Source organism: Ammospiza caudacuta, chromosome 3 (assembly GCF_027887145.1).
Source record: "Ammospiza caudacuta isolate bAmmCau1 chromosome 3, bAmmCau1.pri, whole genome shotgun sequence".
NCBI classification, from domain to species: Eukaryota; Metazoa; Chordata; class Aves; order Passeriformes; family Passerellidae; genus Ammospiza; species Ammospiza caudacuta.
Window position 1 is genome coordinate 37,256,620 of NC_080595.1, and position 26,630 is coordinate 37,283,249.

Sequence of the window (26,630 nt, forward strand, 5' to 3'; positions counted from 1 at the left end):
AATTATGGTGAGTAACTGCAGATTTGCTAAAGTAAACCTCTATCTGAATTTTCCCACGTATTGCAAGTTACATTGCTTTTCAGCAGATTTTAAATAATTTCTTAATTTTACTATTGTTTATAAATATATATGCCTCTTATTCTCATCTCCAAGGCTTCCAAGGAAAAATTGGTCCATGTACATCAATGCCTTGGAAATGGTCAGCCCCCTACTTGCATCAAGGCTGAAATGTAGGAAAGAATATGCTTTCAGGCACAGATCAGCTATTGAATTATCATGTCTCACTAGTTTCATCCTGGTCCCTTAAAATATATATAATCACCAAAATCACATTATTCAGATACTGAAGCCTTTCAGTGCATGCTATCATTGCAATAACTGGTTCTAAAAAATAATTTCTAAAACCTGTCTCATGGAAAAACACACATTGCCTTGTTTCCCTAAATATGACTGGAAAGAACAAACTGACTTAGAAAAATAAGATCTCTCACATCCCTGCTGTCTGACATGACCCAGTACATTCTACAAGACCTCTATGAACAGGCACAGTAAGAAATCAATTGCAGTCCACGGCAGAGAAAGCGCTGTACTTAATCCATGTATGAGTTAATACTTCAGAAGAGGATTTCTGAACGCTCCAAGGTTATACCCAACCTCCCACTCACAGAAAAAGGGCTCTTGAAATTAATATATTTCCTGAAACAAAAAACTGGGACTTCTGCACCACCAAGCATGCCAACTGGAAGTGACTACTTACGCCTTCTTCAAGGTTTTCATGCTCCCCAGTGACAAGTAGCCATCAGAAAATCCCACAACGAGCTGGTTGCTTCTGCTTATGTAGCACAGGGTTGACACTGCTGTTCCTGAAGGACTTCGCAACTGAAAACAGAGATGCCTCCCTTCCCTGGTCACAGCTTCTCTTCTTTGTGGAACTTCAGCAGGAATTCTAGTGACAACTTCTAGATCTGAACACATAAAAGCAGGCAAGAAATTAATGCATTATGCCACTTCAGTTGCATTTTAAACTGATGTGATTATACAACGTGTATAATCTAGTTCTGCAAATGGAACGCCCATTTGTGCAGCATCTTTTTTGGCTATTCCTGTTTCTGCACCAATTCAGAGAACAGAAGGACTCTCCAATGGGACAGGTATTCGCTCTCCTATTTCAAAACTAGGTACAAGTGTAACCATTGTAGACAAATTCCTTTATTGGACCTCATGAGGAAGCTACTTGAAGGGATACGAACACCTGAAGCCACGCTTACAACACCCAAAACAGTGTCTGCAATCTAAAAACACAAACTGCAGGATTCATTTACCCAAATGAAGGACTTTTGATAAGCCAGATTTATTTTAAAATACAAGCCTAAAGCCTGCCCCAAGCCATTGATGGAAACAGGACAACACTCCCAAGGAATCTGGTACCTCTGACACAACTTCCTATCACACAGCTGCACTGACTCAAATGGAAAAATTCCTACCTCCCACTGGCAAGAATCACAGGGAAAAAGGGATGTGGGCAGCAAGGGCCCTTCTGAACATCAGCAGGAGCATTAAGCCACTCCATTTCTGGATCAGTTCAGAACCACACCATGTCAAACTGCTGTCTGCAGTCAGCAGTGGGCAGTGTCAGAAAGGCCAGCAGTCAGTCAGCACGCTGGGATCTTCACTGGGATACAAGCTGGGTTTTGAAAGGAAACACATTTTCTTACTTCTAAATTCAAGTTTAAAAACTGCAGCTTACCTGATGCTTCTACTTCATTCTGACTGCCAGATAAATCATCCAAACAAAGGTCAACCAGAAGGACGTGGCCAACATCTGTGGCCACTGCTGCCACGCCAAAGAGCCACCGCAGACTCTGGTGCAGGTGCCGCGTGCTCACGCTGGCTCCGCCGTCATTGCTGATGGGCTCGATGGCAGTCACCTGCAGGGAACGGCACGCTAATGTCAGAGCCTGTGACAGCCCCAGGAGGAACCCTCAGAAGGGAAGCCAGCACCAGCACATCAGAAACAGGACAGGAAATACAGGTTCATAAGACTTAAAACCAAATCATTGCTCTCTATTGTACCCGAATGCTGCCCTTCTGCCTCATACAAACCAGGAAAATTTGGGAGAATATCACGCGGAAGTCCTGAAAGATCCAATCACTATAAACCCACAAGGAAAATAATACCAGAAACATGGTGCTCCTTAGGGCCTGAAAACAAAAATGACAAAAATGCAGAAAGGGGTGTTGAGAAAAAGGCTCTCTTGGCAGGTACTCTGAACTGACAATATGTTAATACAATTCAGAAAACACCCAACCTTCAAAGAGAGGCTCCGAAGCTTTTCCTGAAACAGGATTATGCAGCACCAAACAACACAAAACCTTCATTCCCCCAAAAAGATACATACCCTTCCTGAAAAAGCAATTGCTTTAACCACTTTTGAGGTCCCAAGGTCGTAGAGACAGAGAACACTTCCCTCTGCTTCCTCCAAGCCAACCAGGAGCCCAGTCCTCTTCTGCCAGGAGAACTCCTTCACCACGCGCACGGCGGGAGGCTGCTCGCTGACCCCGCTGAAGCGATAGGCAGAGAGCCGCTCCCCTGTCACCGAGTTCACCACCTCCAGCTGGGGGCCACACGCCAGCCACGCCAGGCCACTTCTGCCTGCAGGGCAACAGCAGCAGCGCTCACCAAGTGCCAGCAGCACAACTGCAGCAACAGCCAGGGCACTGCCCTTCCCTCAAATGCAACAGAGGGAAAGGCCAACCTACCCACACCTGGACAATCATTTTAAATCACCCACTGCAATCCTCGACCAACGCTTCTTGAAATTAATAACCCCATGCTTTTGCATTTCTACTTGTCAGTCCTGCACTCAAGAACATTCACTCCTTGGGAGAAAGATTACAATAGACTGAGCTCCAGTCTATACACCATAATTGGCCTGGTTTTGCTAAAAAACACCCAAATATGTACAGGAATACAAGTCTCAAAGCATACTTCAAATGCAGCCCATCTAAACCAATCCAGTTCCAGTTAAGAATTTTGCTTGACACAAGACTACTCTGGGCAGGGATTTGGACAGGAAATTATCTTAAAATGGGCACTGCATGTGTAATTCCAACTTTTACATGAGCTGATCCCAGAAAGAATTTAACAAGTGGTGTTTCACCAAAGAGTTTAACTCTTGCTCCTCTACTGAGGGACTTCAAGCTCAAAGGAAGGATGAGCTCCACTACTGCAACTACAGTCAGGTAGATAAGATTCTACCTGGTCTTAACAGAAGCCCAGACATCCAGACAGGCATCCAGCTCTACCTTCAGATCACCTAGAAAGTCAACTGCCTAATCTGCTTAGCTGTTCTCAGCAACTCTCACTGGGTCCTCAGTCTGCATCCTATTAAATACCTTGGAAACACATGAGCTGGTAAAAAGAAATTTGTCCCAAAACAACACTATTTCTTCCTTGAAAACTGCCTTCCATTTCATTCAGAACTGAGGAGGGCATGGTCAGCTCTGTTATTTAAATAGCACAGGACTGGAGCAGGCTGTTGCACTTTCAATGCTTCTAATTGTTAAAATATCCTGTTAGCACTGTCAGAACACCTGATCCATTTTACTTAACAGAACCAACCTGATGCCATGACCCTGTGCTTCAGGCAGTAACAACTTCACACCAAATCCAAATTTAAAGGAAAATACAAAAATGCTCACCTCCAGAAAACTTCCCACACAGCACAGAGTCTAGGGTGATCTCATCCTCCCCAAGTGCCTCAACAGTCACCTCTGGAAACTGCAGCAGACTGCTCGTTACCTGAGCCGTTAGGTCTCGCATTCTTCACTGGAGATAAAGAAAAAAAGGCAAAGAGACTCACGTCAGCCATAAATATCTTTGAGACTGACCCAAGCTTCATCAGTATGCAGTGACAAATCTCACAGACATCATCTGTAACTCTTTTTTGCTCAAAAGAAATGGCACTTGGGACAGTTTTTCATCTCACAGCAGAGCACGAGGAGAATCTTGAGCTTTTCTGACACCTATGAGATCCAGAAAAAGTACACAGAGCGATGAACAAGAGAAATAACAGGGAATAGAACAACACACCGATTTCACGTCCACTCATACATTTTAGCAAGATTTGATCTCAGAAAAATAATATTTTAAAAAGTTTATGATTACCAGGAAGCATAAACCTATAGCAGAAGATAAAGAAAGGATTTCAGCACTCTATCCCAATAGCTCCCAACAGCTAAGATTCTGTATTAGATGCAGACCAAAGGTTTGATTTTCCTTTAAGCGAGGAAACAAAACCAGCACAAATCAGAATTGGACATTAGGGTAAATTTACCCAGCTATCTGCTGTGGCTCTTGTCTGACACGACTCTGGTTTCATTCAAGAGTTGCAGCCTGTCTAACATGGCTAAGCAAGCAATAGATCCTAAAGTCTGCGCTGAGCCAATGCCTGTCTCTACATCGCTTCCTTTACCTGGACAGAGAGACACAGGTGCCAAGGGGCTCAGTACAGAACACAGCAGTGAGGTATTTCACTGCTTGTCCCTCCCAGCACAAGTTCTACAATCTTGGCTTTACAACAGAATTCTAGAATGGCCTTCTGGACCCACTGGCAGCCATCTCAGCCAACCTGAGCTGCTGCTCAAGCCACCACCTAGAGCAGGCTGCCCAAGGCTGTATTCAGGTGGATTTGGGACATTTAATTCTCCAACAGGTTTTTACAATCAGCAACCTGACAAGCACAACTGCAGCAACACCTGCAACCCATGCAACAGGGCCTGGCATTTGCTGACTCTCTCCTGCCAGTTTAAGGATTCTGTTCTCTCCACCACACCAGCAAACCAGCGCCACACCAGGAAAGGCCTGTCACCACTGTTTGTCCAAAACTACATCGGACACCTTAACTGCCGGAGCAGCCAGCCAGGCAGTCCTTGGCTGCCAGCAGCAGGGCCGCCTGCAGGAGCGCCGCAGCCCGCCTAAGCCGCGGCCATGCCGTTGTCAGGGCCGCGCCGGGCGCACGCCCCGCCTCCACGGGCAGGGCCTGCCCGGGCAGCTGGGGCCGGCTGCTCCCAGAAACAACGTATCCATCCATCCATCCATCCATCCATCCATCCATCCATCCATCCATCCATCCATCCATCCATCCATCCATCCATCCATCCATCCATCCATCCATCCATCCATCCATCCATCCCCGGCACCGGGGCACCCTCGGCCCGGGAGTCGCCACGGAAAGGGGGTACTGAACTCTGGGAGAGCATCCAGAGGAGGGCAAGGAACATGGGATTAGGGGGAAACTGTATGAGGAGTGGCTGAGGTTTGGTCTGTTCAGCCTCAGGAGACTGAGGGAGACCCCATTGCAGTTACACCTTCCTTGTGAGGGAAGAGGAGGGGCAGGCACTGATCCCCTCTCTGTGGTGCCCAGTGACAGGACCTGAGAGAATGGCCTGAAGTGTCAGGGAGGTTTAGGCTGGGTATTAGGAAAAGGTTCTTCACCCAGAGTGGCTGGTTACTGGAACAGCTCCCCAAGGAAGTGGTCACAGCACAGTCTGACAAAATTCAAGAAATGCTGGCCAATGCTCTGAGGCACATGGTGGGTTTAGTGCCAGAAGTTGGACTTCAATGATATTTGTGGGTCCCTTCCAACTCAGTTTATTCTGTGATTCTGGGTGAGAGCAGGTCCTACATTTTGGTGTTCAGTTCCAGGATGACAGAAATGTAGGTAACACTACATAACACTTCAAACCTATGAACACTAAACACGTGCATTATGCTTAGGTGAATGTTAATAAGGAGAGATAAAAATCAGACCAGTCTACACCAGTGAATTAGTGAAAACTGATTTTAGTTGCTTCTTTGAGTAAGATCTTACCTGGCCCATGTAACTGTTGGGTCCTGCTGAGATGAGCACACTGTTCTTGTCCTTTAAGGGAGACACCAGGGTCAGAAGCCAGAACAGGTCAGGTCAAAAGCAAAGGTCTTTCAGTGCCCTGGACTCCTGGGATTATATATGCTTGTGCTGTTGCTTTTCACAGAAATCACACACCCACCTCCTGGATCCTTCTCTCACTGTTATTAAAATCCCAGTTGCAGTATTAAAACACAAGCAAGCAGTCATTCACTAATAATTCATGCTTCAATTCAGGTTTAAACCAAGTTCTGCAGCAATGCACAGCACATCAATGCCTGCTGTTGGACATGACACAGCCAGGGAGGAACTGACCTGAACAGCCACATCAGTAGCCATAACTTGCATTTTTCACTCTATCTCACATATTGGTCATCCACACAGCCCAGTGCTGGAAAATGCATTTTATTTTAGGAACAACTTTAATTCCACAGGAACCACAGAACATTTATCTTTAAGCACATCAAAGGGATTTATTATCTTGACTACTTTGGTGAAAAAAGCATTCCTGGAATGGAATCCCTGAAGCTTGCACAAAAGACAAAAGTACGAAGAAACAAGCACTGTCCTATTACCTAAAATTCTATTATTTCAGTATTTTCAGATTGGCCTACACTAATTGGTTGCAAGCATTGCCTAACTACTCATGAGAACCTGTAGGTTGTTTTCTGCTATAGCTTTTTTTTTCCCCCCACCAGAAATCAACAACTTTGCTATATATTAGTTGCATGGGAAGTAATGAAATTGCAGCAAACAAATTTATTGCACTGACAACCCTGAGAGTAGCCTTCCACAAGAAGTTCTGATGGGGGAATAAATAGTTATCTGTGCCCTTATTTGCACACTGGACATGTGCAAATATTAAGGCAAATAAACAAAGTCAACATGAATCAATTAGTACTTCAAGCACTGAGTGTCTATTGAAAGTAAAATAGATTTAACTCTCCTTCATGTTATAACATAGAACAAATACTTTCACCAGCCTTAGCTTATGAATATTTGAAGAAAAGAAAGTGAGGTAACTCAAGAGAATAATTTCCACTGTAACATTTCTTTTCTTACAAAATACCTTCCAACAGCCCTAATGTTATTCATACTCCTGTCACTAATATCTCCTGCTGTGTGCTTCCTGGAAATAAAATCTGCCATTGCACCCCATTTTATTCTTCCTGAAAGCTAAGATTCCGCTGTCCCAAGGTGGTCAACCTTCTAGCGGAGTTTTCTTTGGGGTTACACCCCAAAGGTACAGATGCACAATCTGGCTTCAGCTTTTAGCCATCCAGCACTTTTTAGGGGATAAAAACATTAGGGAATCAAGGAATTACTTCCCTTTCTATAGAAAACCTTCAGAATATTCTATTTAGCAATGAGCTGTAGCTCCTGTGAAATTCCCACCTTGTTTGCTGGAAAATCTCATTTCTATGCCCCCACAGCCTTCTGCATCCATCCGCCACCACAATGCATCCCACCTCCTCTCACAGCTCCCTCCTGCCCGTCTCTGGCACTGCTGCTCTCTCCCTCTCAGATCCATTTGCAAACAGCTGCAAATCTTTTCCACTCATCCTTCACATATGTAGCAAGCCTACACAGAGAGCACCCACATAAAGTCTATTTTCTCCACTCCGTTATAAACCCATCCTTGAGCTGGTGCCTTAACACTGCTCCCCAGCTTCTCCCTTTTCTCAGCCCCTAAACAGTCACAGTGTCTGGTTTTGCTTCCATTTCCTTCTCTGTCCCTCAAATTTCTGTGCCCACTCCTTGTTACACATTATGCTGAGGCTCCTTTTCAACCTGCTCCTTGGGGAAACTGGTCTGCACTGGAGAACTGTGCACCAAATCCAAGTTACAACAAAAGAGAAAAAACAGTAAAACATTTCAATAATTAAAACTCCTTTGAAGTAAAAAATTACTAGAAAAATGCAAACCTTTAGGAAGTTATTAAATCTATTGCCAATTGTCTTTTGCTATTATTTGCTTTCTTCTTAAGCACAGACATATTTTAGCTGAGGTGTAAATAAAATAGACGCTAAAAACTAATAAAATCAGCTAATGCTATATTTTCATTTTTTCTAAATAGTTTTCATACAAAAAATATACATATATAAGTATAAATTACAGAAATGCATCAAAACCCTATTAAGCAATCTTCACTAGCATTTCATCAGTCAATTCAATTTGACAATAATCAGAGTATTTTATAAATACTCTTGCACGCTACAAAAAGAAGTCAGATTTGTCATCTCTATTCTATTCCAATATTGAAAATTTGACCTTTTACCCCATTTTGAGCTACTGACTGCACTTCTGAGAAATGTGAATATAAAAATTGCTAAACTTCCCTCCCCTTTCCTCTTTGACCATATTTATAGTCACTCATGTACAAAGTAAACAGAAAAAATAATTACTAACTTGACTCAAAGGTCTCAACCTACTGCCACTTTCACATTTTTAACTTCTGACTCTTTTTTAACCTTTCATTCAGTCATGAATACTTCCCCAAGGAGAAAAATATTCAAGTGCATGCAATTGCTTCTCTAGAAAGATCTGTTCTGAGACAGAAAAATCACAGCCCCAGAGCAATCTTCTTTTACAAGCTTAGTCTGTTATTAATACATTCATTCACTATGTACAAGCTATTAGTTAATAAAGAACTTATGTCTTGAATAACTGTAGTAGTTTTTACTAATTGAAAAGTTTAATATCAGGTTCCACCATTCTGTAGTCTTCAAAGTTGCATCCATATATAAATTAACATACAGAAAAATAATCCATTGTCTAAAAGACTGCACATCAAAATAGTACTTCCATGTCTGCTTTTAAAAGAATAGGTTTGTGACTTTATTTATACAAATTGAAACTTCATAGGGACATATACTCCTTAACCCAACACTGTTAATGAAATAATTATTGAAAAATATGGTTTGTAACTAAAATTTCTGTACATTTTTGTACCTTTTTCAGACTATTATATAGGCTTTACCATCAGATTTTCAGTGCTGTGATATGCAGGTTTCAAATACTGCAAAGCATGTTTACAGACAGCAAGCATTTCAATTATAGTAGCAGTCATATTACGAAAATAATTTTGGCTCAAATTTCAAAGTATCTGGGTAGTATCCCTTTAAATGTGATATGCTATTGTAAGCATCACACCATCTGTACAGTTAACTTTTTGCTGACAACAGATTTTAAGAAATAATGACACATCTGAAGTGTGATCTGGTTTTATGAACTAAAGAGCAGCTTTCCCAAAGTTTAAGACAAATACAAAAAAAAATATATTGCACAGCTTAAAACAGAATTGTTTACATTCTGACTTCAATATAGTACAACTTAACCGTGAATGTAAGGAATTACCAGTTTGTATTCTAAGTCCAATTATTTGTTCCAGAAGGTCAAATGTAATTTTAAAATTAAAACTAGCATATTTAAAATGTTTACTTGTTACAGGAATTCTAAAAAAACTTTTTAAAAGCTTTTGGAATCACTTTTGGGAGTCTGTAACTCCCACAAACCAACATTAAAAGTTCTGAGCAATACAGGTCATTCAACCCAATATTCCCTCAAAAAGCTATCAGACAGTAAGCACATTGTGAAGTATACATTTTTATTTAACATTCCTAAAATAAGCTGTATTTACATATTATATAAATGTATGAAGTCTTAATATAAAATAGAAAACTGCATTGACTGAGGAAATCACACTCCATATGGAGTTACTTACTGAAGACCATTTTTTATGAAATTTTACAATAATTTATATAAATTATCTCTTCCAAATTAGATGATTTTTCTTCTTTTTACTAATTCACACAATTTTGATGACTTTACAAACAGTGGTGTACATTATAAACTTAAAAAAAAACAGTTACAGCATCTTCCGGCGCACAACTGGCTTGGGAAAATTAGACAGTCTTTTTTTGTTCTTTCTTAGAGTCTTCCCTGCTGCTTCTGTAGTTTCTTTCTGTTTGGCTTTTGTTCCATCCACTGGACTTCCAAAAGGAGAGATGAATTTTATTTCAACTGGTGGAGGTGACCAAGAATCTTTTGTGGTTCTGAAAAGAAGGACAAGCATCAAATCAATTTTTCAGTACTAACAGTATTTAACAGAGGAAAAAAACTACATGGAATTCCAAAATCAATTAAAAAATAAATGCATGGTCTTCTCTTTGTAGATAGAATTAAGGTAAAAAGGTACATAAATCACGTTTGTTTGGCTTCCACATTCCCTTTATTCCTTGTCTGGCCATCTCCCACCTTGTATGAGAAGCTGAACTGGAAGAGTGTGAGTTCATAAGGTGGAATAAGACAATGAAAGAGCATTGCAATGTCATCACTGCAATTAGTATCCACCTGCCCTTTTCTATTCCGTCCCTCTTCCATTTCCATTAGCAAACCATACCCATGAATGGGGAAAGGTGCCTATTAGACCAGCAGGCTGAGCTGGACAGGCTGATGGAGTGAAAGAAGACCTGCACAGCCAAGTGAGGAAGAAGTAGTTAGGCACTTAACAGCTGAGTCACCATCACATTAAGAAATGCAAATAACTGTTCAGAACTTATTTCATACTTGCTTCCTTTCTTCATTTCTGATTTTGGAGTTCTACCTCTCTTCAATTTTTGCTTTACCCCGGCCTCTATAGATTTGGTATCCTCTTCCTCTTTAGCTGGAAGCTCCTATGTTAAAACAACAAAAATGTTACTCATGAACAAGTTCTTAGACATCTATGGAATAATAATTTTTTTTTCATTATGAAATCATGCCAAAGTTATTTCCAAAAGTACCCTTTGTTTGCAAAAACAAACCTTCCACATCAAATTATTTTACCATCCTAAAAGTTAAAATTCTGAAATTAACAGATAACATACGAAGCGAGTTTAAAGAGAGCCACTGTGCCTTTGCTAAAGGCAAAACAGTATTTATCAATTCTTGATTTACACAGATTCAAAACTGACTTTCGTAGTTTTGAATCTAGTTTTCATGAAGAAAAACAATAACATTTTTAGCTGATTCATTTAAAGCTCTTTTTAGATATGCTTCCAATGAAAAGGGCAAAGCATGATCTCAAAAAATGGTACAGAATTAAATCAAGAACATGGGACAACTGGACTTTTTACTTACTGCTTCTTTCACAATTCGGGAAATGCTAGCTACAGTTTTTCTCCTTGACCTCAAAAGAGGGGGTGAAAAGACAAATTGAGAAGACAAATCCGGGTCCAAATCCTGGAACTGCACAGGATGGTCTGTTTTTCCAGCTAAAATGACAATGCATTGTTAGCATGCACATACATTATACATGAGGGACAGTAATATTACATTACAGCTGACAAATAAGAGCACAATAGCTTCCCAAAATAAAGGTTCAATCAGCTTTATAAACACTCCATGCAAGGGCATTTTCCTCCCAGTAACTGCCTCTTGGGATTCATTCTTTTACCATAAAAATAGTGAAACAAAACTAAGCCAATGTAGTGATTTTACCTGCACCTACAAAAATAATAATCAGGTATTATACTCCAGAGGCATCAACAATCCTTACATATTTCAAAAAAAATTATCATGTACTCTAATTAAGAAACTCCTGGGTACAGTAATTTCACTGACAAAGTATACACTCATTAAAAAGAATCATATAATTAAACAACTGTACAGTTTTTTGGAAGATGCAGCTCATCTGAACTTGAAAACTCAACAGAATTCGGAAACACACATCCTTTATATCTCTGTTGGGGGGGAAGGGGTGGCAATCACATATTCACAAATAATCTCTGGTTTTCAAAATGTGACAGAAATCAAGTTCCTTACAAAAATATCGCTTGAATTTAATTTCATGGGTTAGATCAGCTTCATAATCTATTTCTACCAGAACTAAGCAGGCAGTCACACAGACTTCAGCCAAAAGGTGAACTGCCTCTTGGCAAATTTTTTCTTTCACATGCTTACATTCTTTACAATACTTAAAGCCATCCTCACAGTTTGTTTTCAGTGGTTTAAAGAAGAGGCTATGCCCTCTTTTGCATATAAACATAGTGCACCTACCTTCAAATTTCTTTGTCAGCTTTGTGAGAGGAGGAGAGAAAAGGAAAGCCTCATTTTCCTCAACAGCCAGTTTCTGATGGATGGTAGTCCTGCGGGATCTGGTCCTTGTAACCCGATCTGTCAGAGCTCTGGATGTCTGATCTTGTCCTGAGGCATTTATGTCTTCCAGCAGCAAAGGAATGCCCCCAGGTCCCTGGGAGGTCTCCTCTGACACTGATCTCCTCTTCCTGCCCCGACGCCCTGTCCTCACTGTAGTCCTGGGTGTGGCTGGCTCCTCACTTGGCTCTGCAGGAGTTTGTTCATGAGTATCCACTTTTTCTGGGTTCTCTTGTGGCACTCTCCTAGTTTTTCTCTTAGGAGTATGAAGGGCTTCTACCTTCACACCTGAATGTATGTCTTCCTGAGAAGAGGCAGACTCTTGGTCTGCCACGACGTTTTGTGCTGCCTTCCTAGCACTTCTTCTAGGTGTGATGGGAAGTTTAAATTCTGTTTGAGGAATAGATGATTTAGACACATCAAGATCAGAATTTTCTGAAACTTCTGATGAACTAATCTTTCTTCTTCTGCCTCTTTTACTTGGCACTGGTAAAAGGAGTTGGTCACTAAGCTGCACCTGTTGATCCTTGACAGTATCTTCAGTAAATTGTAAACTAAAGCTTTTCATCTTTCTGGCACTTCTACTGGGACTGACGGCTGATTTTACTTGATGATCAGTATCAGTCTTGCCAGTTTCTGGACTTCCACCCAAACTTTTTCCTCCTTTAGTCCTTCTGGAAGTAAAAGAAACAGTAACGCTGCCTTCAGCAAGAGGCGTTTCCTCAATAGGCTGTTCTTGGAGTTCAGATGCAGCTTCCTTTGCTCTCCTTAATCCTCTCCTGGGAGTAACAGGCCGTGTACTGTCAGACAAGGTTTGTCCATCAGAATTGCTGCTCTCTGTTTTTTCTAAATTGGACAGTTTAGGTTTCCTACCTCTCCTAGGAGTAACAGGTGTCACAGGTGTTTGCTCCTCTTGAGCATTTTCATCTGTTTGGAGCCTGGGAGTCTCAGGTGCTTCTTTTGTTCGCCTGGTACTTCTCCGAGGAGACAGGCCAAGCAGAGCAGGGCTGTCTGTCTTCAGCAGCTGCTGAGTGTCTGCTGACAGAACACCCAGACTTCTACCCAGCCGTCCCCTTGTGCGTGTTCGTGGAGCAGTGCCATAATGATGTCTGCTGGTTTCCTCTCCCACTGCTTCTAGCACAGGTGTTAAAGGAGCTTTTGCCTTCTGGAATCTGGTCACCTTTTTACCTATGGTTCCATGGATTGATTGTTCTACAACTTCAGATGTAAATTCTTTACTTCTCGTGTCCTTGATTACATCCAGCAAGTTCTCAGCAATGGCAACCTTAATAGGTTCAGGCACATATGGGAGTGACTCTGCAATATTTTGAGATTCCTGATCACCAGTTACAGTGGACACTGAGTTTGTAACATGTTCCTGGCTTTCAGTATTTCCTAAATTGGACACAGGCTTTTCTTCTTTTGTTGTGTCATCTGGTTTAGAAGCATCTACTGATGTAGGGTCTCCCATTTCTGCTTCCCCTTCTTCTCCTTCCAAAACTAAGGTAAAATTATTCTGAGATAGAAAAAGGTCGCCATCTCCCTCGGCTGCGTCACATTCACTATCTTTGTTATCAGGCAAATCACATGCAAACTGTTGCTCTATATTTTCATAGCTATAATGAAGAACATTTGATGGATCTAGCTCACTATATGGTGATGTTTCAGGTGCTGGTTCTGAGGTATCTTCTATAACCTAAAGTTAAAAAATGTCTGTTAATACTTTATTCAATACCAAACAGACTAATTTCACACTGAGCTAGATGGAACTGAGGACAGTTCCCTTAAGACCATCCCTGAATGTGAAACAATGTGCTTTTGTACTCCAGCTGAGAGTTTATGTGTTTGAGGCACAGGGCTCAGAGCAGTCCCCGTGTGCAATTCACATGCTCTGTTTCTGGTATTTCTCTCCAGAACTGACCATTTGCCACCGCCCATGACCAGGAGCACTTTTCCAACACAAGGTGTGTACACAGCCAGGGGTGCCCATTGCATTGCAGTGCCCTCTGGCTGTGGAGCAGTGCAGTGCAGAGTGACCCACTGCCTCTGACAGGGTAAAATACAATTGGGTACCCAATGCTTAAAGATTCAGTTATGATAGTTCTGACAGTAGCACTTACACTGGCCAGGTATCACATCCAACAACTCAACACTGCACTTTGAGGCGTCATTTGGATTGCATGAGATAACATATAGCTACTAAATACCTCCACCTCTTGACACCAAAATACACTCATTACTGGGAATTCTGTGTGTTAAGAAGGAACAAATGACCTCAGCACCTAAATAATCCTGAGTTTGGTTCCCACATCTTTTTGTCCTTTGGTAACTGGTTACCAGTACAACGCAGCTGCATTCCTGTAACTTTCTTATTGTCTTTAACATTAAAACTATTTTTACAGTAAAATAAGGTTTGAATTCAAGTAAATCAAATGAATGCCTAGCTGGTTTCAAAAATAGTTTAGGCTTTTATTTTGGTTTTGTTTGCTCTCAAAGACCTAAGTCTTGACAGGTCCCATTCATGTTATAGGAACAGAGAATGCAGAAGAGAAAAACATATCTGCCCTTACAACACTGAGGTTTTTAACTTATGTTAAGCAGCTCAAGAAACAGACACATTTTTGAGTGCCTCCAAACTGTCAATAGAACAGGCCTCAATTTGCAAACTGTTCTATTGTGTAGAAAATGGGAAAATAGTTTACTTACATTAATTTCCTCAGTTTTTGGAGGATTGCTAGAAACAGGGACTTCTTCAGCTTCAGCTGCTTCAGGGTTACATTCTTCAGGTACATGCACACCCTTGCCCTCAAGGCGATTTTGAGATGGAGCACTGACCATGTCCTCACTGTCAAGGATACTTATCACAGCTAGAAGAGATTTATGTAATTTTATCTTAACCTTTATATAAATGATCTAAGTTTAAGCAAAAAGAAGTAACCAAGCTAGCAAGAGCAAACAATATGGTTCTCCATCCTGCCATATATATTGGGCTTTCTCCAAAAGGTAAAACTATTTTGCTGGTTTTGGCTGGGATAGTAATTTTCTTCATAGTAGCTGGTCCTGCTCTATTCTGAATTGGTGCTGAAGGCAATGTTGATAACAGGGATGTTTTAGTTACTGCTGAGCAGCACCTACACAGAGCCAAGGCCTTTCCTGCTTCTCACACCATGCCAGCAGTGAATGGGCTGGGGGTGCACAAGGAGATCGGAGGGGACACAGCCAGGACAGCTGGCCCCAACTGACATCCCATGAAATATGGCATCATGTTCGGCATAAAAGGCAGGTGAAAGAAGGAAGAAGCAGGAGACATTAGAAGTTATGGCGTTTGTCTTCCTTCCCATGGCCCATTTTCCTGCTTTCCTGGAGATGGTTGAACACCTGCCTGACAATCGGAAGCGGTGAATGAATTCCTTGTTTTGCCTGACTTGCATGCAAGACTTGTGCTTTCCTTATTAAGGTGTCTTTATCTCAACCCAGGAGTTTTTTCACCTTTAGCTCTCTGATTCTCCCTCCTTTCACCCAGGGGAAATGAGTGAGTGGCTGTGTGGGGCTTAGTTGTCAACTGGGTCTAAACTGTGACAACTACAGGTCAGGTAAAGGATGCAGCCCCACAGCAAGGAAGAAAGAGGAGAAAATCAGTTGTCAAGCCCATGGAGGAGAAAAAAAGAGGAAAATGTGGCTGGAAGACAGTTCCTTCAGTCTGCATACTGAGGATGCATAATCTTTTAAAATAGTAAATCAAGCAGTACATCCCATGGCACATAAATTGGTAGTGGTGTACAACATTAAAATAAATACTGATCTCTCCTTATAATACTTTAAGTTCTACCAGCATCTCAATATTTTGATCAAGAATGAAAAGATTCACTATGCACTTTCTCCAAGGACTTTCTTTAAGGAGGGTGTTCTCTCTACAGTTTAATGAAATTTAGCAGTAACATGCTACTACTACTTCTATCTGAAACACCTACAGTGGTATGGCAAACTATACATTTCACTTGAGGAGCTCTGCTACCCTACCACACAGAACATTTCCAACATACATTCACCGTCTGCCTCCGGGGATTCAGCAAGCTGTGGGTTTGTTGCAACCAGTATGGCTTTTTCTTCTGATGAAGAGGTCATTTCAGACTCCTGGTAGCTTGTTGCACTTCATGAAAAGAGAGAAATTCATCATAAAGCTTGAAAACACACCTTTAAGAGCTTTACAAATTACTTTCTCACTGTAAATCTTCAAGTTTCAAATCACAAAAAAATATAAGAAAAATTAGGAATTCCTCTATCAACATAAATCAATCTGTGACTCAATTCGTAATTCACTTTGCAACTCATTTTATGCAATCAATCAAGTACTTAACATTCTTTCCAGCAATCCAACACTAGATAATAATGTAACAGAGGTGCATTACAGAATAATGTATTATTTGTTTTCTATAGAAAGAAAGCAACTACAATAAGAGGTTCAGAACCAACTGAACATAAGTCTGTACAGGTGAAAGTTACCACTTGAAATTAAAGGTTCTCTCATTGCTGACATTCTTTATCACTCAGCAGCTGCAGCTTTTAAAGTACCTGGTGAGAAAACGGCTTCCCTTTCAATAAACAAGTAGATGCTAGTTGAGCACACACAGAAAACAAAAACTAAGTAAAAATACTGTCAGAAAGCATTCAAACTCCAAAATAAACCCACTGGAGTTACAGGAATCTCAGGATTCATTTTTAGCTACACAATTTTCAGAAAAAAAATTCCATGGCTTATGTTCAGAGCATCTGCTTAGTAACTCTCTCAAGGTCTGTATGGGACTGTTGAATGAAGTCTTTATCATCATACTTTGTGGTCTGCAATGATTTGAGAAAAAAGGCTCAAACTGACAGCTAGTCAATATGTATGACATTCATGTCAGATTACTTTTGGTCACAGACAGATGGAACAGACAAGCCCTTACATGTAAGAACACAGGAAGAACTAATCCCAGGTCAAAACCAGTTTTCAACACAGAAAAACCAGCAGCTATATGTTGTGTGAACCCAAAGATGTATCTACTTCATAAGCTCACCCTTCATTTCCAGCCCCAGAAGTTGCAGCCTCAGCAGCTTTAAACACTGGCTTATACTCAGGAAGGGTCTGATATTCAGCATTTGTTTCTTCCACAAATCCTACAAAATGAAGAGACAGATGACTTCCTGTTGCACTCAACATCAATTCTTTTTAACTGCTCATATGAGTTTAAAGTGATCCTTTATGCATGTCATCTAGGGTAGGGACTTAACAAAATAATGCTACCAAGACTTCAAGTGCAAAGATGGCCTGTGCTCTTTCCAGTAGAACAAGAAGCCTGATGAATAACTTCAGTCAAACAACATAAAAATTCCTGCAAATTATAGAAGTACTCCTAACACATAACCAGAAGCCAAAGTTTTAAATGTGTATACTTTTCAAAACTCCCACACTGTTGCCTTTCAGCTGCAACTGCACAAAAAAAAAAAGTCAGCCAAGGAAAGTATACATTCATAAGGTCCAGGACACCGAAAAAAGAACTTAAAATACAGAGGTCATTTTAAAAGCCCAGAGCACTTGAAAACTCATCATTAATTGCTGCACTCTTCAGTAATTCAATATTTTGAAGACATTTAAAAAATTCAGAAACTTAGGTTATCACATGATGAAATATACCTGCTTCTTTTCTTTGCCCTGAAGGATCTGGTTGTTCTATCTGGAAAGGTTTATCTTCAACCATTTCACTTTCTTCCTCCTTCTCCAATTCTTGAACATCAACAGTTGCTTCAGAGGAAGAATTAGCTGGTTTAGCAGATATAAAGATGACATCATCTTCAAAATCACCAGGTGACTGTGCATCATGATACTCCAAAGTAGTCTGGTCTGATCTGACAGAGAAGTTACTGTTTTCCTTGCTGACATCCATCTTCTCCAAATCATCTCCAGCCATGCTTTCTAAAGACTCCTGCAAGTCAGCACGATCTTCCCCAGGACTGCTCAGAGTAAACAGAGTTGGTTTAGTTCTGCTTTCAGACCAAGCATCCTCTACCAAGCCTTGATGCTGCTCAGATGAAGTTCCAAATAGTGCTTTATCATCTTCTGTCACCTAAAATAAAAGTTCAGATCAGCAACATGAGTCTGCTTGTTGTCAAAGCAAAACAAAACAACCCCCAATAAATACTGATATTTTTAAGTTCCACATGTCCCCTTAGTGAACCAACGCAAAATTAATTCTCATTCTAGCATTATCTTAGATTTAAGGCTGAGTATAAAAATTATTACATTTTAGATTGCTTATTGAGTTTCCATGACATTGAAGAATTAAGATTAAATCAGTCTGGCTCACAATGCCCTCTGAAGGCTCTTCACTGGCTTTACTAGTGTGTTTTCAGGAAGACAAAGCTTTTCCTAGTAAAACCCTAGCTCAAGATTTCTCTATTTTATGGTTGCCCTTTCAACAAAGACCTGTGCACGACTAAAACATGCTGGTGTTCAGCTATGCCTGTGGCATGGAACAAGCAAATTAATCTGGGCACAGTGCCACTATTAGTAAGAATTTCATACAGGAGAGGGTACATCTTGTTACAATTGAGCAGCTCCTTGTAACATACAAGAGCTGCTCAGACATGGGATTGCAGCACATGCCCTTCTTGTGCCCCCCATTTGGGCACATTAAGCTGGCTGATGGGCTGATGGGCTGAAGCACAGAATCCAGCTGCAGGAGCAGAAGGGACCACAGCTGGTCAAGATGGACCCACTGCATTTGAAAAGTACATGGATACTACTCCTGGTACAAGGCAAGAAGCTAACCCGAGAACTTTAGGCCTGAGAGAACAAAACACTACAGTTCTCTTCATCAGGAGTCTCTTTCCACCATCACTTAAGTAAATCCAACGTTGCAAAATGACAGGTTGAGAGTCAATGCATCTTTATGACTTTTGTTACTTTCCCAGATATTCAACTTACAAAATTTAACAAACCCAAACAAGCGGCTCCATCTATATTCCTTACCTTCCTGCAACACTACCATTTGAAAAGGTACAGCTGAAAGGTGAACTAACAAGCTGAACATCTGAGTAAAACCCACCATGGTCCCTGATGTTTATTATGAGTATGTTCCTGCAAGAACACCATGTTATAAAATGTGTAGCATAACACAATCTTTTTTTTTTAAACCAAATTCTGCCATTCTGATTCACAACCAAGATTCTCAGTGTAAGGAATATAGATAAATCTAAATTAAATCACAGCACCATCTGCAAAACTCACTAACTGCAGGCCAGCTTACCCCAACAGTCCACTTTGCATGTGAGCTCTCTTCCCTGAAAGATATTCGAGGTTCCTTTGCTCGTAGAGGAGGAGTAACTGATCGTCCTGGGGATGCAGAGGGAGTTGCTAGGGGTGTAGTGCGAAGGCTGGACCTGAGAATAGACTGAGGAGTAAACCCAGGAAAACCAGATGATGTGGCCAAAACTTTAGCTCTCTAGGAAAAGAAATAAAAACACTTAATTTAGAACAAATTAAATCATCAAAATAGAAGACTGTGCTTAAATTACAAAAATATAATTACCCTAAACTGTGAACTGGGTTTATAGCAGCAGAAAGTTTTGCCTCTGCACTGTTCTTCCAAAAATACTGACATTGTAAAGACAAAAATGCATGCTTTTTCTATTTCCCTTCATTTGTCTTTGCAATGCCAGCAAAATAAACACTATTTTTCAAAATTACTTCTTCAGGAAACAAGGATATGACATCTTGTTTTCTGCAATGTTATCTCCTATCCACTAATTTTTGCAATTCCTACACTGCTCTTATAAAAGGCTCACAACTTCACTCTGCACAGTAGTGTTTTCAGTCACTGCATCTGACAGCCATTCTACAGAGAAGCAGACACAGCTTTTTCCTTAATTAATCAGCCACACACAAGAGGAAGTGACACTGCTGCAGAAATACCTACACATCTTCATGTAGAAGCATTCAGCTGCTCTTATCTCAGATTATTTTACAGTACTGAAAGGGTTTTCCAAAGAGGAGGATGAAGTTAGTTCATTAGATACTTCACAAGAAGGTGAGAAGATGGAATTGTTCCATACAATAAAAATAAATTTAGTTCACAAAGCTATGGGACAAGCTGTCTCAACTGAGAATTAAAGCTTCCTGCTTAAAGACTGTTCCCAACTAAGTGCTTCCAAAAGGGCTGTGTATGTAATAACCACGTGCATACTAAAAATTTCAATCCAGAAGCACTTCTACTAAATACTTTGGTGATTTCACTTAAAACAAACCTCACAAGTTTTTCATTTGGTTGGTTGCTACTGACTTTTTAAAATACAAACCTTGACCACACGAGGAGTTTCCAGTAAATTCAGCTCTGATGCTCTTGGCAGATTGTTTTGGGAGCTGGAGCGCTGTGTATTTGTTCTCAGGGGGCTGGATGCCACAAAAGAAGTGGAAGCTCTGCATGGGGACTGCCAGCTCTCCTCCTGTGCCACTGAGCGGGAAGGAACAGGACGAACCACCAAATCCAGCAACCTGTTAAAATACACATTTCAAACTGGAACATCAATTAATAAATGAAAAAAAACATGCTGTGATTATCTCAGATGATGCAGAACAAAAACTGGACAAACAAGAAATACAGCCTCACTGCAGGGGGTGATCAATCAGTCCCACAAACAAGTGACAGGCACTTTAGAGCATTTTTTCATTATTTCTTTACATTTCATACCTAATTTCCTAAATTCCTGCCTCTGACATAACAATACCCAATTTTATGTTGCACAAGTGAACTAATTCTCAGTAGCGGAGAAAACTCATATACATTTCAATGCAGGGACCATTTCAAATTGTGTACCTAATTTTGTCCCTAAGTTGACTTTTTCTTTGAGATGCAACACTAAATCCATCACAATCCTTGGTAAATCAAAAAAAGCATACACACATGCACATGACAAACAATACAGTTTTGAAATATAAAGTCTGTAGATCTACTATACCTTGAACACCTTTGAGAAAGTTTTGTAATAGGTGTCCCAAGAAATGCATCAGGCAACTCTGCACTAGGGAGAGGATGTGTACTGACTGCTGGCTCTGTAGTTCTAGGACTAGAAGGAAAATGAAAACATAATCAATTTTTATTCCCTCAAAGCCCAGCCATATCAGAATTCAAGTTTGTCTAACTACATCCCATGTAGGACAATCACTTGACAATTTTAAGCCTCTTCTCCACTCTCGCTAATTCTGCTTATTTTTAAATAACCAAGCAGGAACTGGTAAAAGATTGCTGTGAGGATCACACAAATGAGTCTATAAAAGTTGGTACACCAAGAGCTTCATGGTAGTGACAAACAGGTTGAGTTTCAGCTTCTTAAACACTGTAAACACATTGGCCATAATGTAAATATGTGCATGTGTATAGAGAAGATTATCATAGCAGAAAAACTCTCCAAACACTGCACATGAGGAATTGATTGTTAGCTGTTATATATGTGCAGAAAGGCAAAACAAAGCTTATTTATGTCCACCTTCCCACCAAAAAACTAACACAATTCAAACTGAAATCTCTTTCTCTTCTCCTACAACTCACTCTCTCTCCAGCTCCCTCTCCAAACATTCAGCTTAAGAGTAACTTTTATAAAAGGCTGCTTACCTATGATATCGTGAGGTATTTGTTTTCTCCTCATTTCCTAGCCATACTTCTCCAATTTTGGACAACACTTTACTGATGAAAGTTGCTCTTGTATGCACATTTCCTGCATTAGCCTGCCTTGTTGCTGTTGATAATGGCTTTGGCCTTGGCACTGTAAAGCAAGAGGGAGCAGTATCAGCCTTGTGCATTCCAAGTGATGGCCAGCTCCACATCCTCGTTCCCTTCTCTAAAATTACCTTCTCTTAAGACCGATGAAGGCAAACGGTACGGCTTGGCTCTCTCTACTGCCAGCTTCCTTTGGACTGTGGGAAGGATCTTGCCATACTGGTCTAAGAGAGAATTTCTGGCTGCTGCTCTCTCTCTCAAACGAGGATCACGATCATTCTGACAAAGGAAATGTGCAAAGCAAGAAGTTAACAATTCACCAGAAGTTCATTGCACAGGACTGTCTCTGCTCTTTCTAACTAAGGCCTAAATTTGCTCTACAGACAAAGGAGAACAAATCCACTGCACAGAACCACAGCAAATTCTAGATTCCACCCAGGACCACACATCAATTTCACCTGGTAGTTTTGGGAAAGTGCAAGGAAGACTAGTAAAAAAAAACAAAAACATAAAAACTCCAAACAACTTCAAAACTTACAACTAAAAACCATAAGGCAAATTTTACCTGTGGAGCATCTAGACTGCTCTCAGGTAAAAGCCAGATACGAGACACGACATACAACGTACTCTTCATTCCACAGAAACAAGTAACACAAACAACTTCCATAACCTAAACCATACATGACAGAGGGATCTGAGGAACTGAATAAAAAGACAAGATACATATTTATTCCTCAGATGCAAACAAACTCTTTTAACTGGAGTCCATCGTGGTCTGTAAGTTTTAATTCATAATTTCACACAGCAGAACTGCTACCCTTACCAACAGATGGGCCTTCATGGATTGATTCAGCTGGAGTGCTGGGATGTAGTTGGCACGCTGCAGATGGTGGACTAAGAGGAATTCATGGTTCTGAACACCAGATTTGGTCTGTAAAAACTTCTCCAAACACTCCTGTGAGAAAATTAACACATTTCAAACATCATTACCATTCTGCCTCCTCTCTTGCCAAAGAGACAAGTTTTTTTTTGTTTCTTCTCCAAACTCACTTTTTCTGTGTCTGTGAAGGGCAGCTTCAGCAAATCCTCCATCAGCCCCATCTCCTGACAGATTTCATACATGTGCTTTAGCAACTCTTCTATGTTTAACTTCGTGGTGTGTTGCTGCAACAGACCCCAAGCCTCCACCATGCACCTGCAGTTAAGGTTTAGGACATGGAAAAGAATGGAAACACTGAGGCCAAAAAGATGCCCCACAGTGAGGGTAGCCATTCAAAGCTCAAAGGAAATGGAGGGGAGCCCCATTTGTGCCATCAGTTCTCCACATTTCCCAAGATGTGAATGCCAAAAGAGGGGAGGTTCCTTACCTGTTGGACAAGAGCACGGTGAGGAACAGCCGCACCTCACTGCTGCTGGACATGGACGGCTTCATCATCTGCATGTACCTGAGGGCTCGCCTGTGCTCCCCCTGGCACATCAGGGACTGGATTATCCTCATGTGCTGCCATGACACTGTCTTGAGTGTAGCTGGATGGAAGAGCAGGGCCAGGGAATTCTGCACAAGTTGAGAACAGCTTCATCACCATAGATACACACAGCCAGGCAACAAAGAGTCAAAACTTTCTGCAGCAAGGCTGGACGTGGGTTAGACCAACTCAGAGGTCTAAATAAGAAAATACTTGATCCAGGACACATCAGTAAAATTCTTCAGTTATTTGCAGGGGAAAAAATATCAGCCACCCAGAACAGAGTGAATGCTTTAAGAGGAACAAATCAGATTTTTTTAAGTTCACAAAGCCCCGTGTACAGACAGCGCTTTTAAGAAATACATTACTTGGTAACTTGCACTATAAAAAAATTGGTCGTATTAGCACAGTGACAAGAACAACATTCAGTATCAGGAAGAATAGCTATTAGGTTGAAAAGTCACTCCTGCTGTCTTTAGTCTCAAATGTTCCTGTTATCATCAAAGCTTCCATGCTTCAAGTACCCAAAACACTCTTCTAGAAACAGTGCCCAACCTGTCTGCTGTAAACCTAACCACGGACAGCTTTAAAAATGCATATATTAAGCATTAAGTTGATTACTCCTTTGTTTCAATCAATTTTCTGTTAAAGTAGTTAAAACAAAATCTCCAATCATAACTTGTTACTGAAGATGTCAGACCAGTGTTAAAAAAAAGCTTCCAATGCGTCAATAGCTCCTTATACCTAAGTATCAATTTTTAAAACAATGTTATTGGTTACAGCTCTGCAGTGCAATGTGTGTCCAACTCAACTGTTTCATACTTACTTCATAATCATTGTGATCTAGAAGCCAAAACCCTTGAATCAGTTTAACAAGACCCCAAGGGATAGCAAAGGCAGTTGGAAAGGAGTCAATTGAAGTTTCTGTTTTATTTGGAAAGGAATGCATAATGTCCAGCAGCAGGTAAATTGTCTGAGAGTACCTAATTAAGGTGAATAAATCACTAAAACGAAAAACTTGTATCACATTACATTTAGCAAAACATAGTAATATTATCATCACAGGAAGCAGCAAATCCTAATGTATTGATCTTGCCATTTTAAGCTATTAAAAACCTTTATATCAATAGGCAGGTCCTAATCTCACAACTGTATTCTAAATATACTTCCAGAAAGAAACACTTGTGGATTTCTGTAAAGCAATCAAAGAGGCAGATACTGGGTGTTTATACACTGCTCTTACAAACCCAGGCTTCTGCTTCTGTCAGTGAAGCTACCAGCTGGACAGGCAACACACTTCACCATCCAATGCCTAATTATTAAAGAAAACAAGTTCTACAGCTGTTTATTCTCCCCATTTCCTGTCTTCACACAACCAACACAAATTATGGTGCCCTTACAATGCAACTTGGCACTGACTGCTTGAAACTGTGTTTAAAACTGCATGTGGATCCCTCACTCAAAAGTGTCATCTTCCCTTTCTGACATCCCATGTTAGGAACATGTCTGAATAAGGCAGCATGGGACCAGAACCATTTTTAACCCTTTTACTCTCCAGGCTCTACTCTTGGTTTAGCCAACAAATAACAAAGGTAATTTCTGCATGTTCCAGCAGCCTAAAAATTAGGCTTTTGCCCAATGAATATCCAGTGTGCCTGCACTTTTCACACAAAAAATACCCAAAACCAAACTGTTAGTAAGGCTGGGAAACAAATGATTTTGGCAAAAGTCAGCAACTGGAAAGCCACTGTTACAAACCCTTTTACTCTGAAACAGTACATTTTAGGGCACCATACTCACAAGCAGTCCTATGCTACATATAGAAGTATCTTAAAATATAACTAACTGCATTAAAATTTGCAAAGAACTAAGCGAGGTTTTTACCTTGAATTCAACTTAGGGAACATGTTTTCTCATAGGAGAAGAGATTTTCAAGAAAACATTTTAAAAAGAAATCAGTAAACTTCCAATCTAGAAAGAAATTTAAAAATGCTTCTGTCAAGGACTTAATTCTATTATAAATGTGTTCAGTCACACTGTGTTTGAGGCATAAATTTAAAAGAGTTGCTAACCACACACAGGTGAAAAGTATGAAAAACTTTTATATGCACACACTGAAGAATTAATAACACAATCTGGAAAGGATACAATTGCATGTTTGTCGCTTTCTTCAATGCTTTCTAGCAAATAGAGATCCAGCAGGGCCTGAAATGAAAGATGAAAAGGTTTTTTAATGCTCCTGTCTTTCACCATCATTTGCTTTAGGGGACTGCTGCTGCTGGGGTTTGCAGTGAACACAACACTCACATGTAAACTAACAGGTGGGTATTTCCCAGTGCCGCCTTCATCTCTCCGCCACAACTTCTCCACTTCCTCTCCCAGCTGGGAAACCATTCCATCAATCATCAAGCAATCAGAATCCCATTTGCCTCTGCAACAAAAGGGACCAAGGGCTTGCACAGAGTAAAACACTCATTCCAGCCTCTCAATGTCACAGATTTCAGACTCAGAGCAAAGATGGTCCTTAGCTCACAATGAACTTTTTCATCAAGGAGTCCAATGCACAAACCCAAGAGAAGAGTTGCAATGACCTTTTGGGTTCCAGGTTTGCTTTCATGCTCTGTTACATGTAATGCCAAGGAGTGCAGACAAAGAGTTTTAAATGCAAAAATAATCACTCTCACACAGTCTAACAGTGGCAGCTTTCTAGAGAATTCCTCTAAGTCTTACCTTGATAAGCACTCGAGTTTCTCTCGGTGACCCGTATAGTAGCTCTGAATCAGAGGGTAATTGTAGAAAGGTCTGGACAAATGCATGTGATCATCTACAGGGGATAAATAAAAAGCAAGTTAAAGAAGTAAGACCACATTTTTCAACTAAAACTTTGGTCTAGACAGACAGAAACCACACAACCTCAAGTGCTTTGGTACTACAGGCTCTGTGCTTACCTAAACCCTCGGGAAGGAGACTGGATCGACAGAACCAGATCACCACTTGTGCATACAAAGAAATGAGGCTCGTTACCATCTGCTTATTTGTCAAGTCTGTAAAACCTGAAAAAAAGCCATAAGATGTTTTGGATATTCCTCTCATTTTTACAAAGCTCCCCTCAGCAGAACAAACACAAAGTATAAAACACCATGGTGGATCTCTTCTTACATGTAGTTGCCCCCCTGGATCAATCATGAATTTGAAGGAAAAAAAAAAGCACTGTTCACCCTCAAAACAAAAACCAAATAGTACAGAGAAACAGAATCACTAAAGATTAAAATGAAAAATTATAGTCTTATCTGCAAGATAAGGAAGGAAGAAGACTATGTTTTCCACGTAGCAGAGATTTTTATTTTAGTAAAAGAGATTACAGTGCT

At 40.5% G+C, this 26,630-nt stretch overlaps 2 protein-coding genes across 3 annotated transcripts in view; both read right to left on the reverse strand.

The window, feature by feature from the left end:
• The window catches only part of LOC131555120 (protein ELYS-like), a 17,471-nt gene extending 13,637 nt beyond the window's left edge, over positions 1 to 3,834 (reverse strand). Inside the window, exons 1-4 of the mRNA XM_058800853.1 lie at positions 3,703 to 3,834; positions 2,400 to 2,653; positions 1,748 to 1,928; positions 758 to 965 (exon numbers count right to left, since the gene is read on the reverse strand). Coding sequence (XP_058656836.1) covers positions 758 to 965; positions 1,748 to 1,928; positions 2,400 to 2,653; positions 3,703 to 3,823 — 764 coding nt within the window. The 5' untranslated portion in view covers positions 3,824 to 3,834. The remainder of the gene's footprint in view (positions 1 to 757; positions 966 to 1,747; positions 1,929 to 2,399; positions 2,654 to 3,702) is intronic.
• A 5,480-nt stretch (positions 3,835 to 9,314) lies between these two features.
• Positions 9,315 to 26,630, reverse strand: part of LOC131555366 (protein ELYS-like) — a 40,227-nt gene continuing 22,911 nt past the window's right edge. The window contains exons 16-36 of one of the 2 annotated variants that reach the window (XM_058801325.1): positions 26,211 to 26,306; positions 25,993 to 26,086; positions 25,570 to 25,693; positions 25,411 to 25,467; positions 24,089 to 24,235; positions 23,164 to 23,351; positions 22,847 to 22,991; positions 22,620 to 22,751; positions 21,928 to 22,075; positions 21,692 to 21,842; positions 21,039 to 21,146; positions 20,379 to 20,574; positions 19,331 to 19,525; positions 17,719 to 18,148; positions 17,102 to 17,201; positions 16,088 to 16,194; positions 14,751 to 14,911; positions 11,949 to 13,740; positions 11,031 to 11,164; positions 10,479 to 10,585; positions 9,315 to 9,964 (exon numbers count right to left, since the gene is read on the reverse strand). In XM_058801325.1, coding sequence (XP_058657308.1) covers positions 9,778 to 9,964; positions 10,479 to 10,585; positions 11,031 to 11,164; positions 11,949 to 13,740; positions 14,751 to 14,911; positions 16,088 to 16,194; positions 17,102 to 17,201; positions 17,719 to 18,148; positions 19,331 to 19,525; positions 20,379 to 20,574; positions 21,039 to 21,146; positions 21,692 to 21,842; positions 21,928 to 22,075; positions 22,620 to 22,751; positions 22,847 to 22,991; positions 23,164 to 23,351; positions 24,089 to 24,235; positions 25,411 to 25,467; positions 25,570 to 25,693; positions 25,993 to 26,086; positions 26,211 to 26,306 — 4,799 coding nt within the window. In that variant the 3' untranslated portion in view covers positions 9,315 to 9,777. Of the gene's footprint in view, positions 9,965 to 10,478; positions 10,586 to 11,030; positions 11,165 to 11,948; positions 13,741 to 14,750; positions 14,912 to 16,087; positions 16,195 to 17,101; positions 17,202 to 17,718; positions 18,149 to 19,330; positions 19,526 to 20,378; positions 20,575 to 21,038; positions 21,147 to 21,691; positions 21,843 to 21,927; positions 22,076 to 22,619; positions 22,752 to 22,846; positions 22,992 to 23,163; positions 23,352 to 24,088; positions 24,236 to 25,410; positions 25,468 to 25,569; positions 25,694 to 25,992; positions 26,087 to 26,210; positions 26,316 to 26,630 lie in introns of both variants that reach the window. The other variant, XM_058801324.1, reaches the window with a different exon arrangement.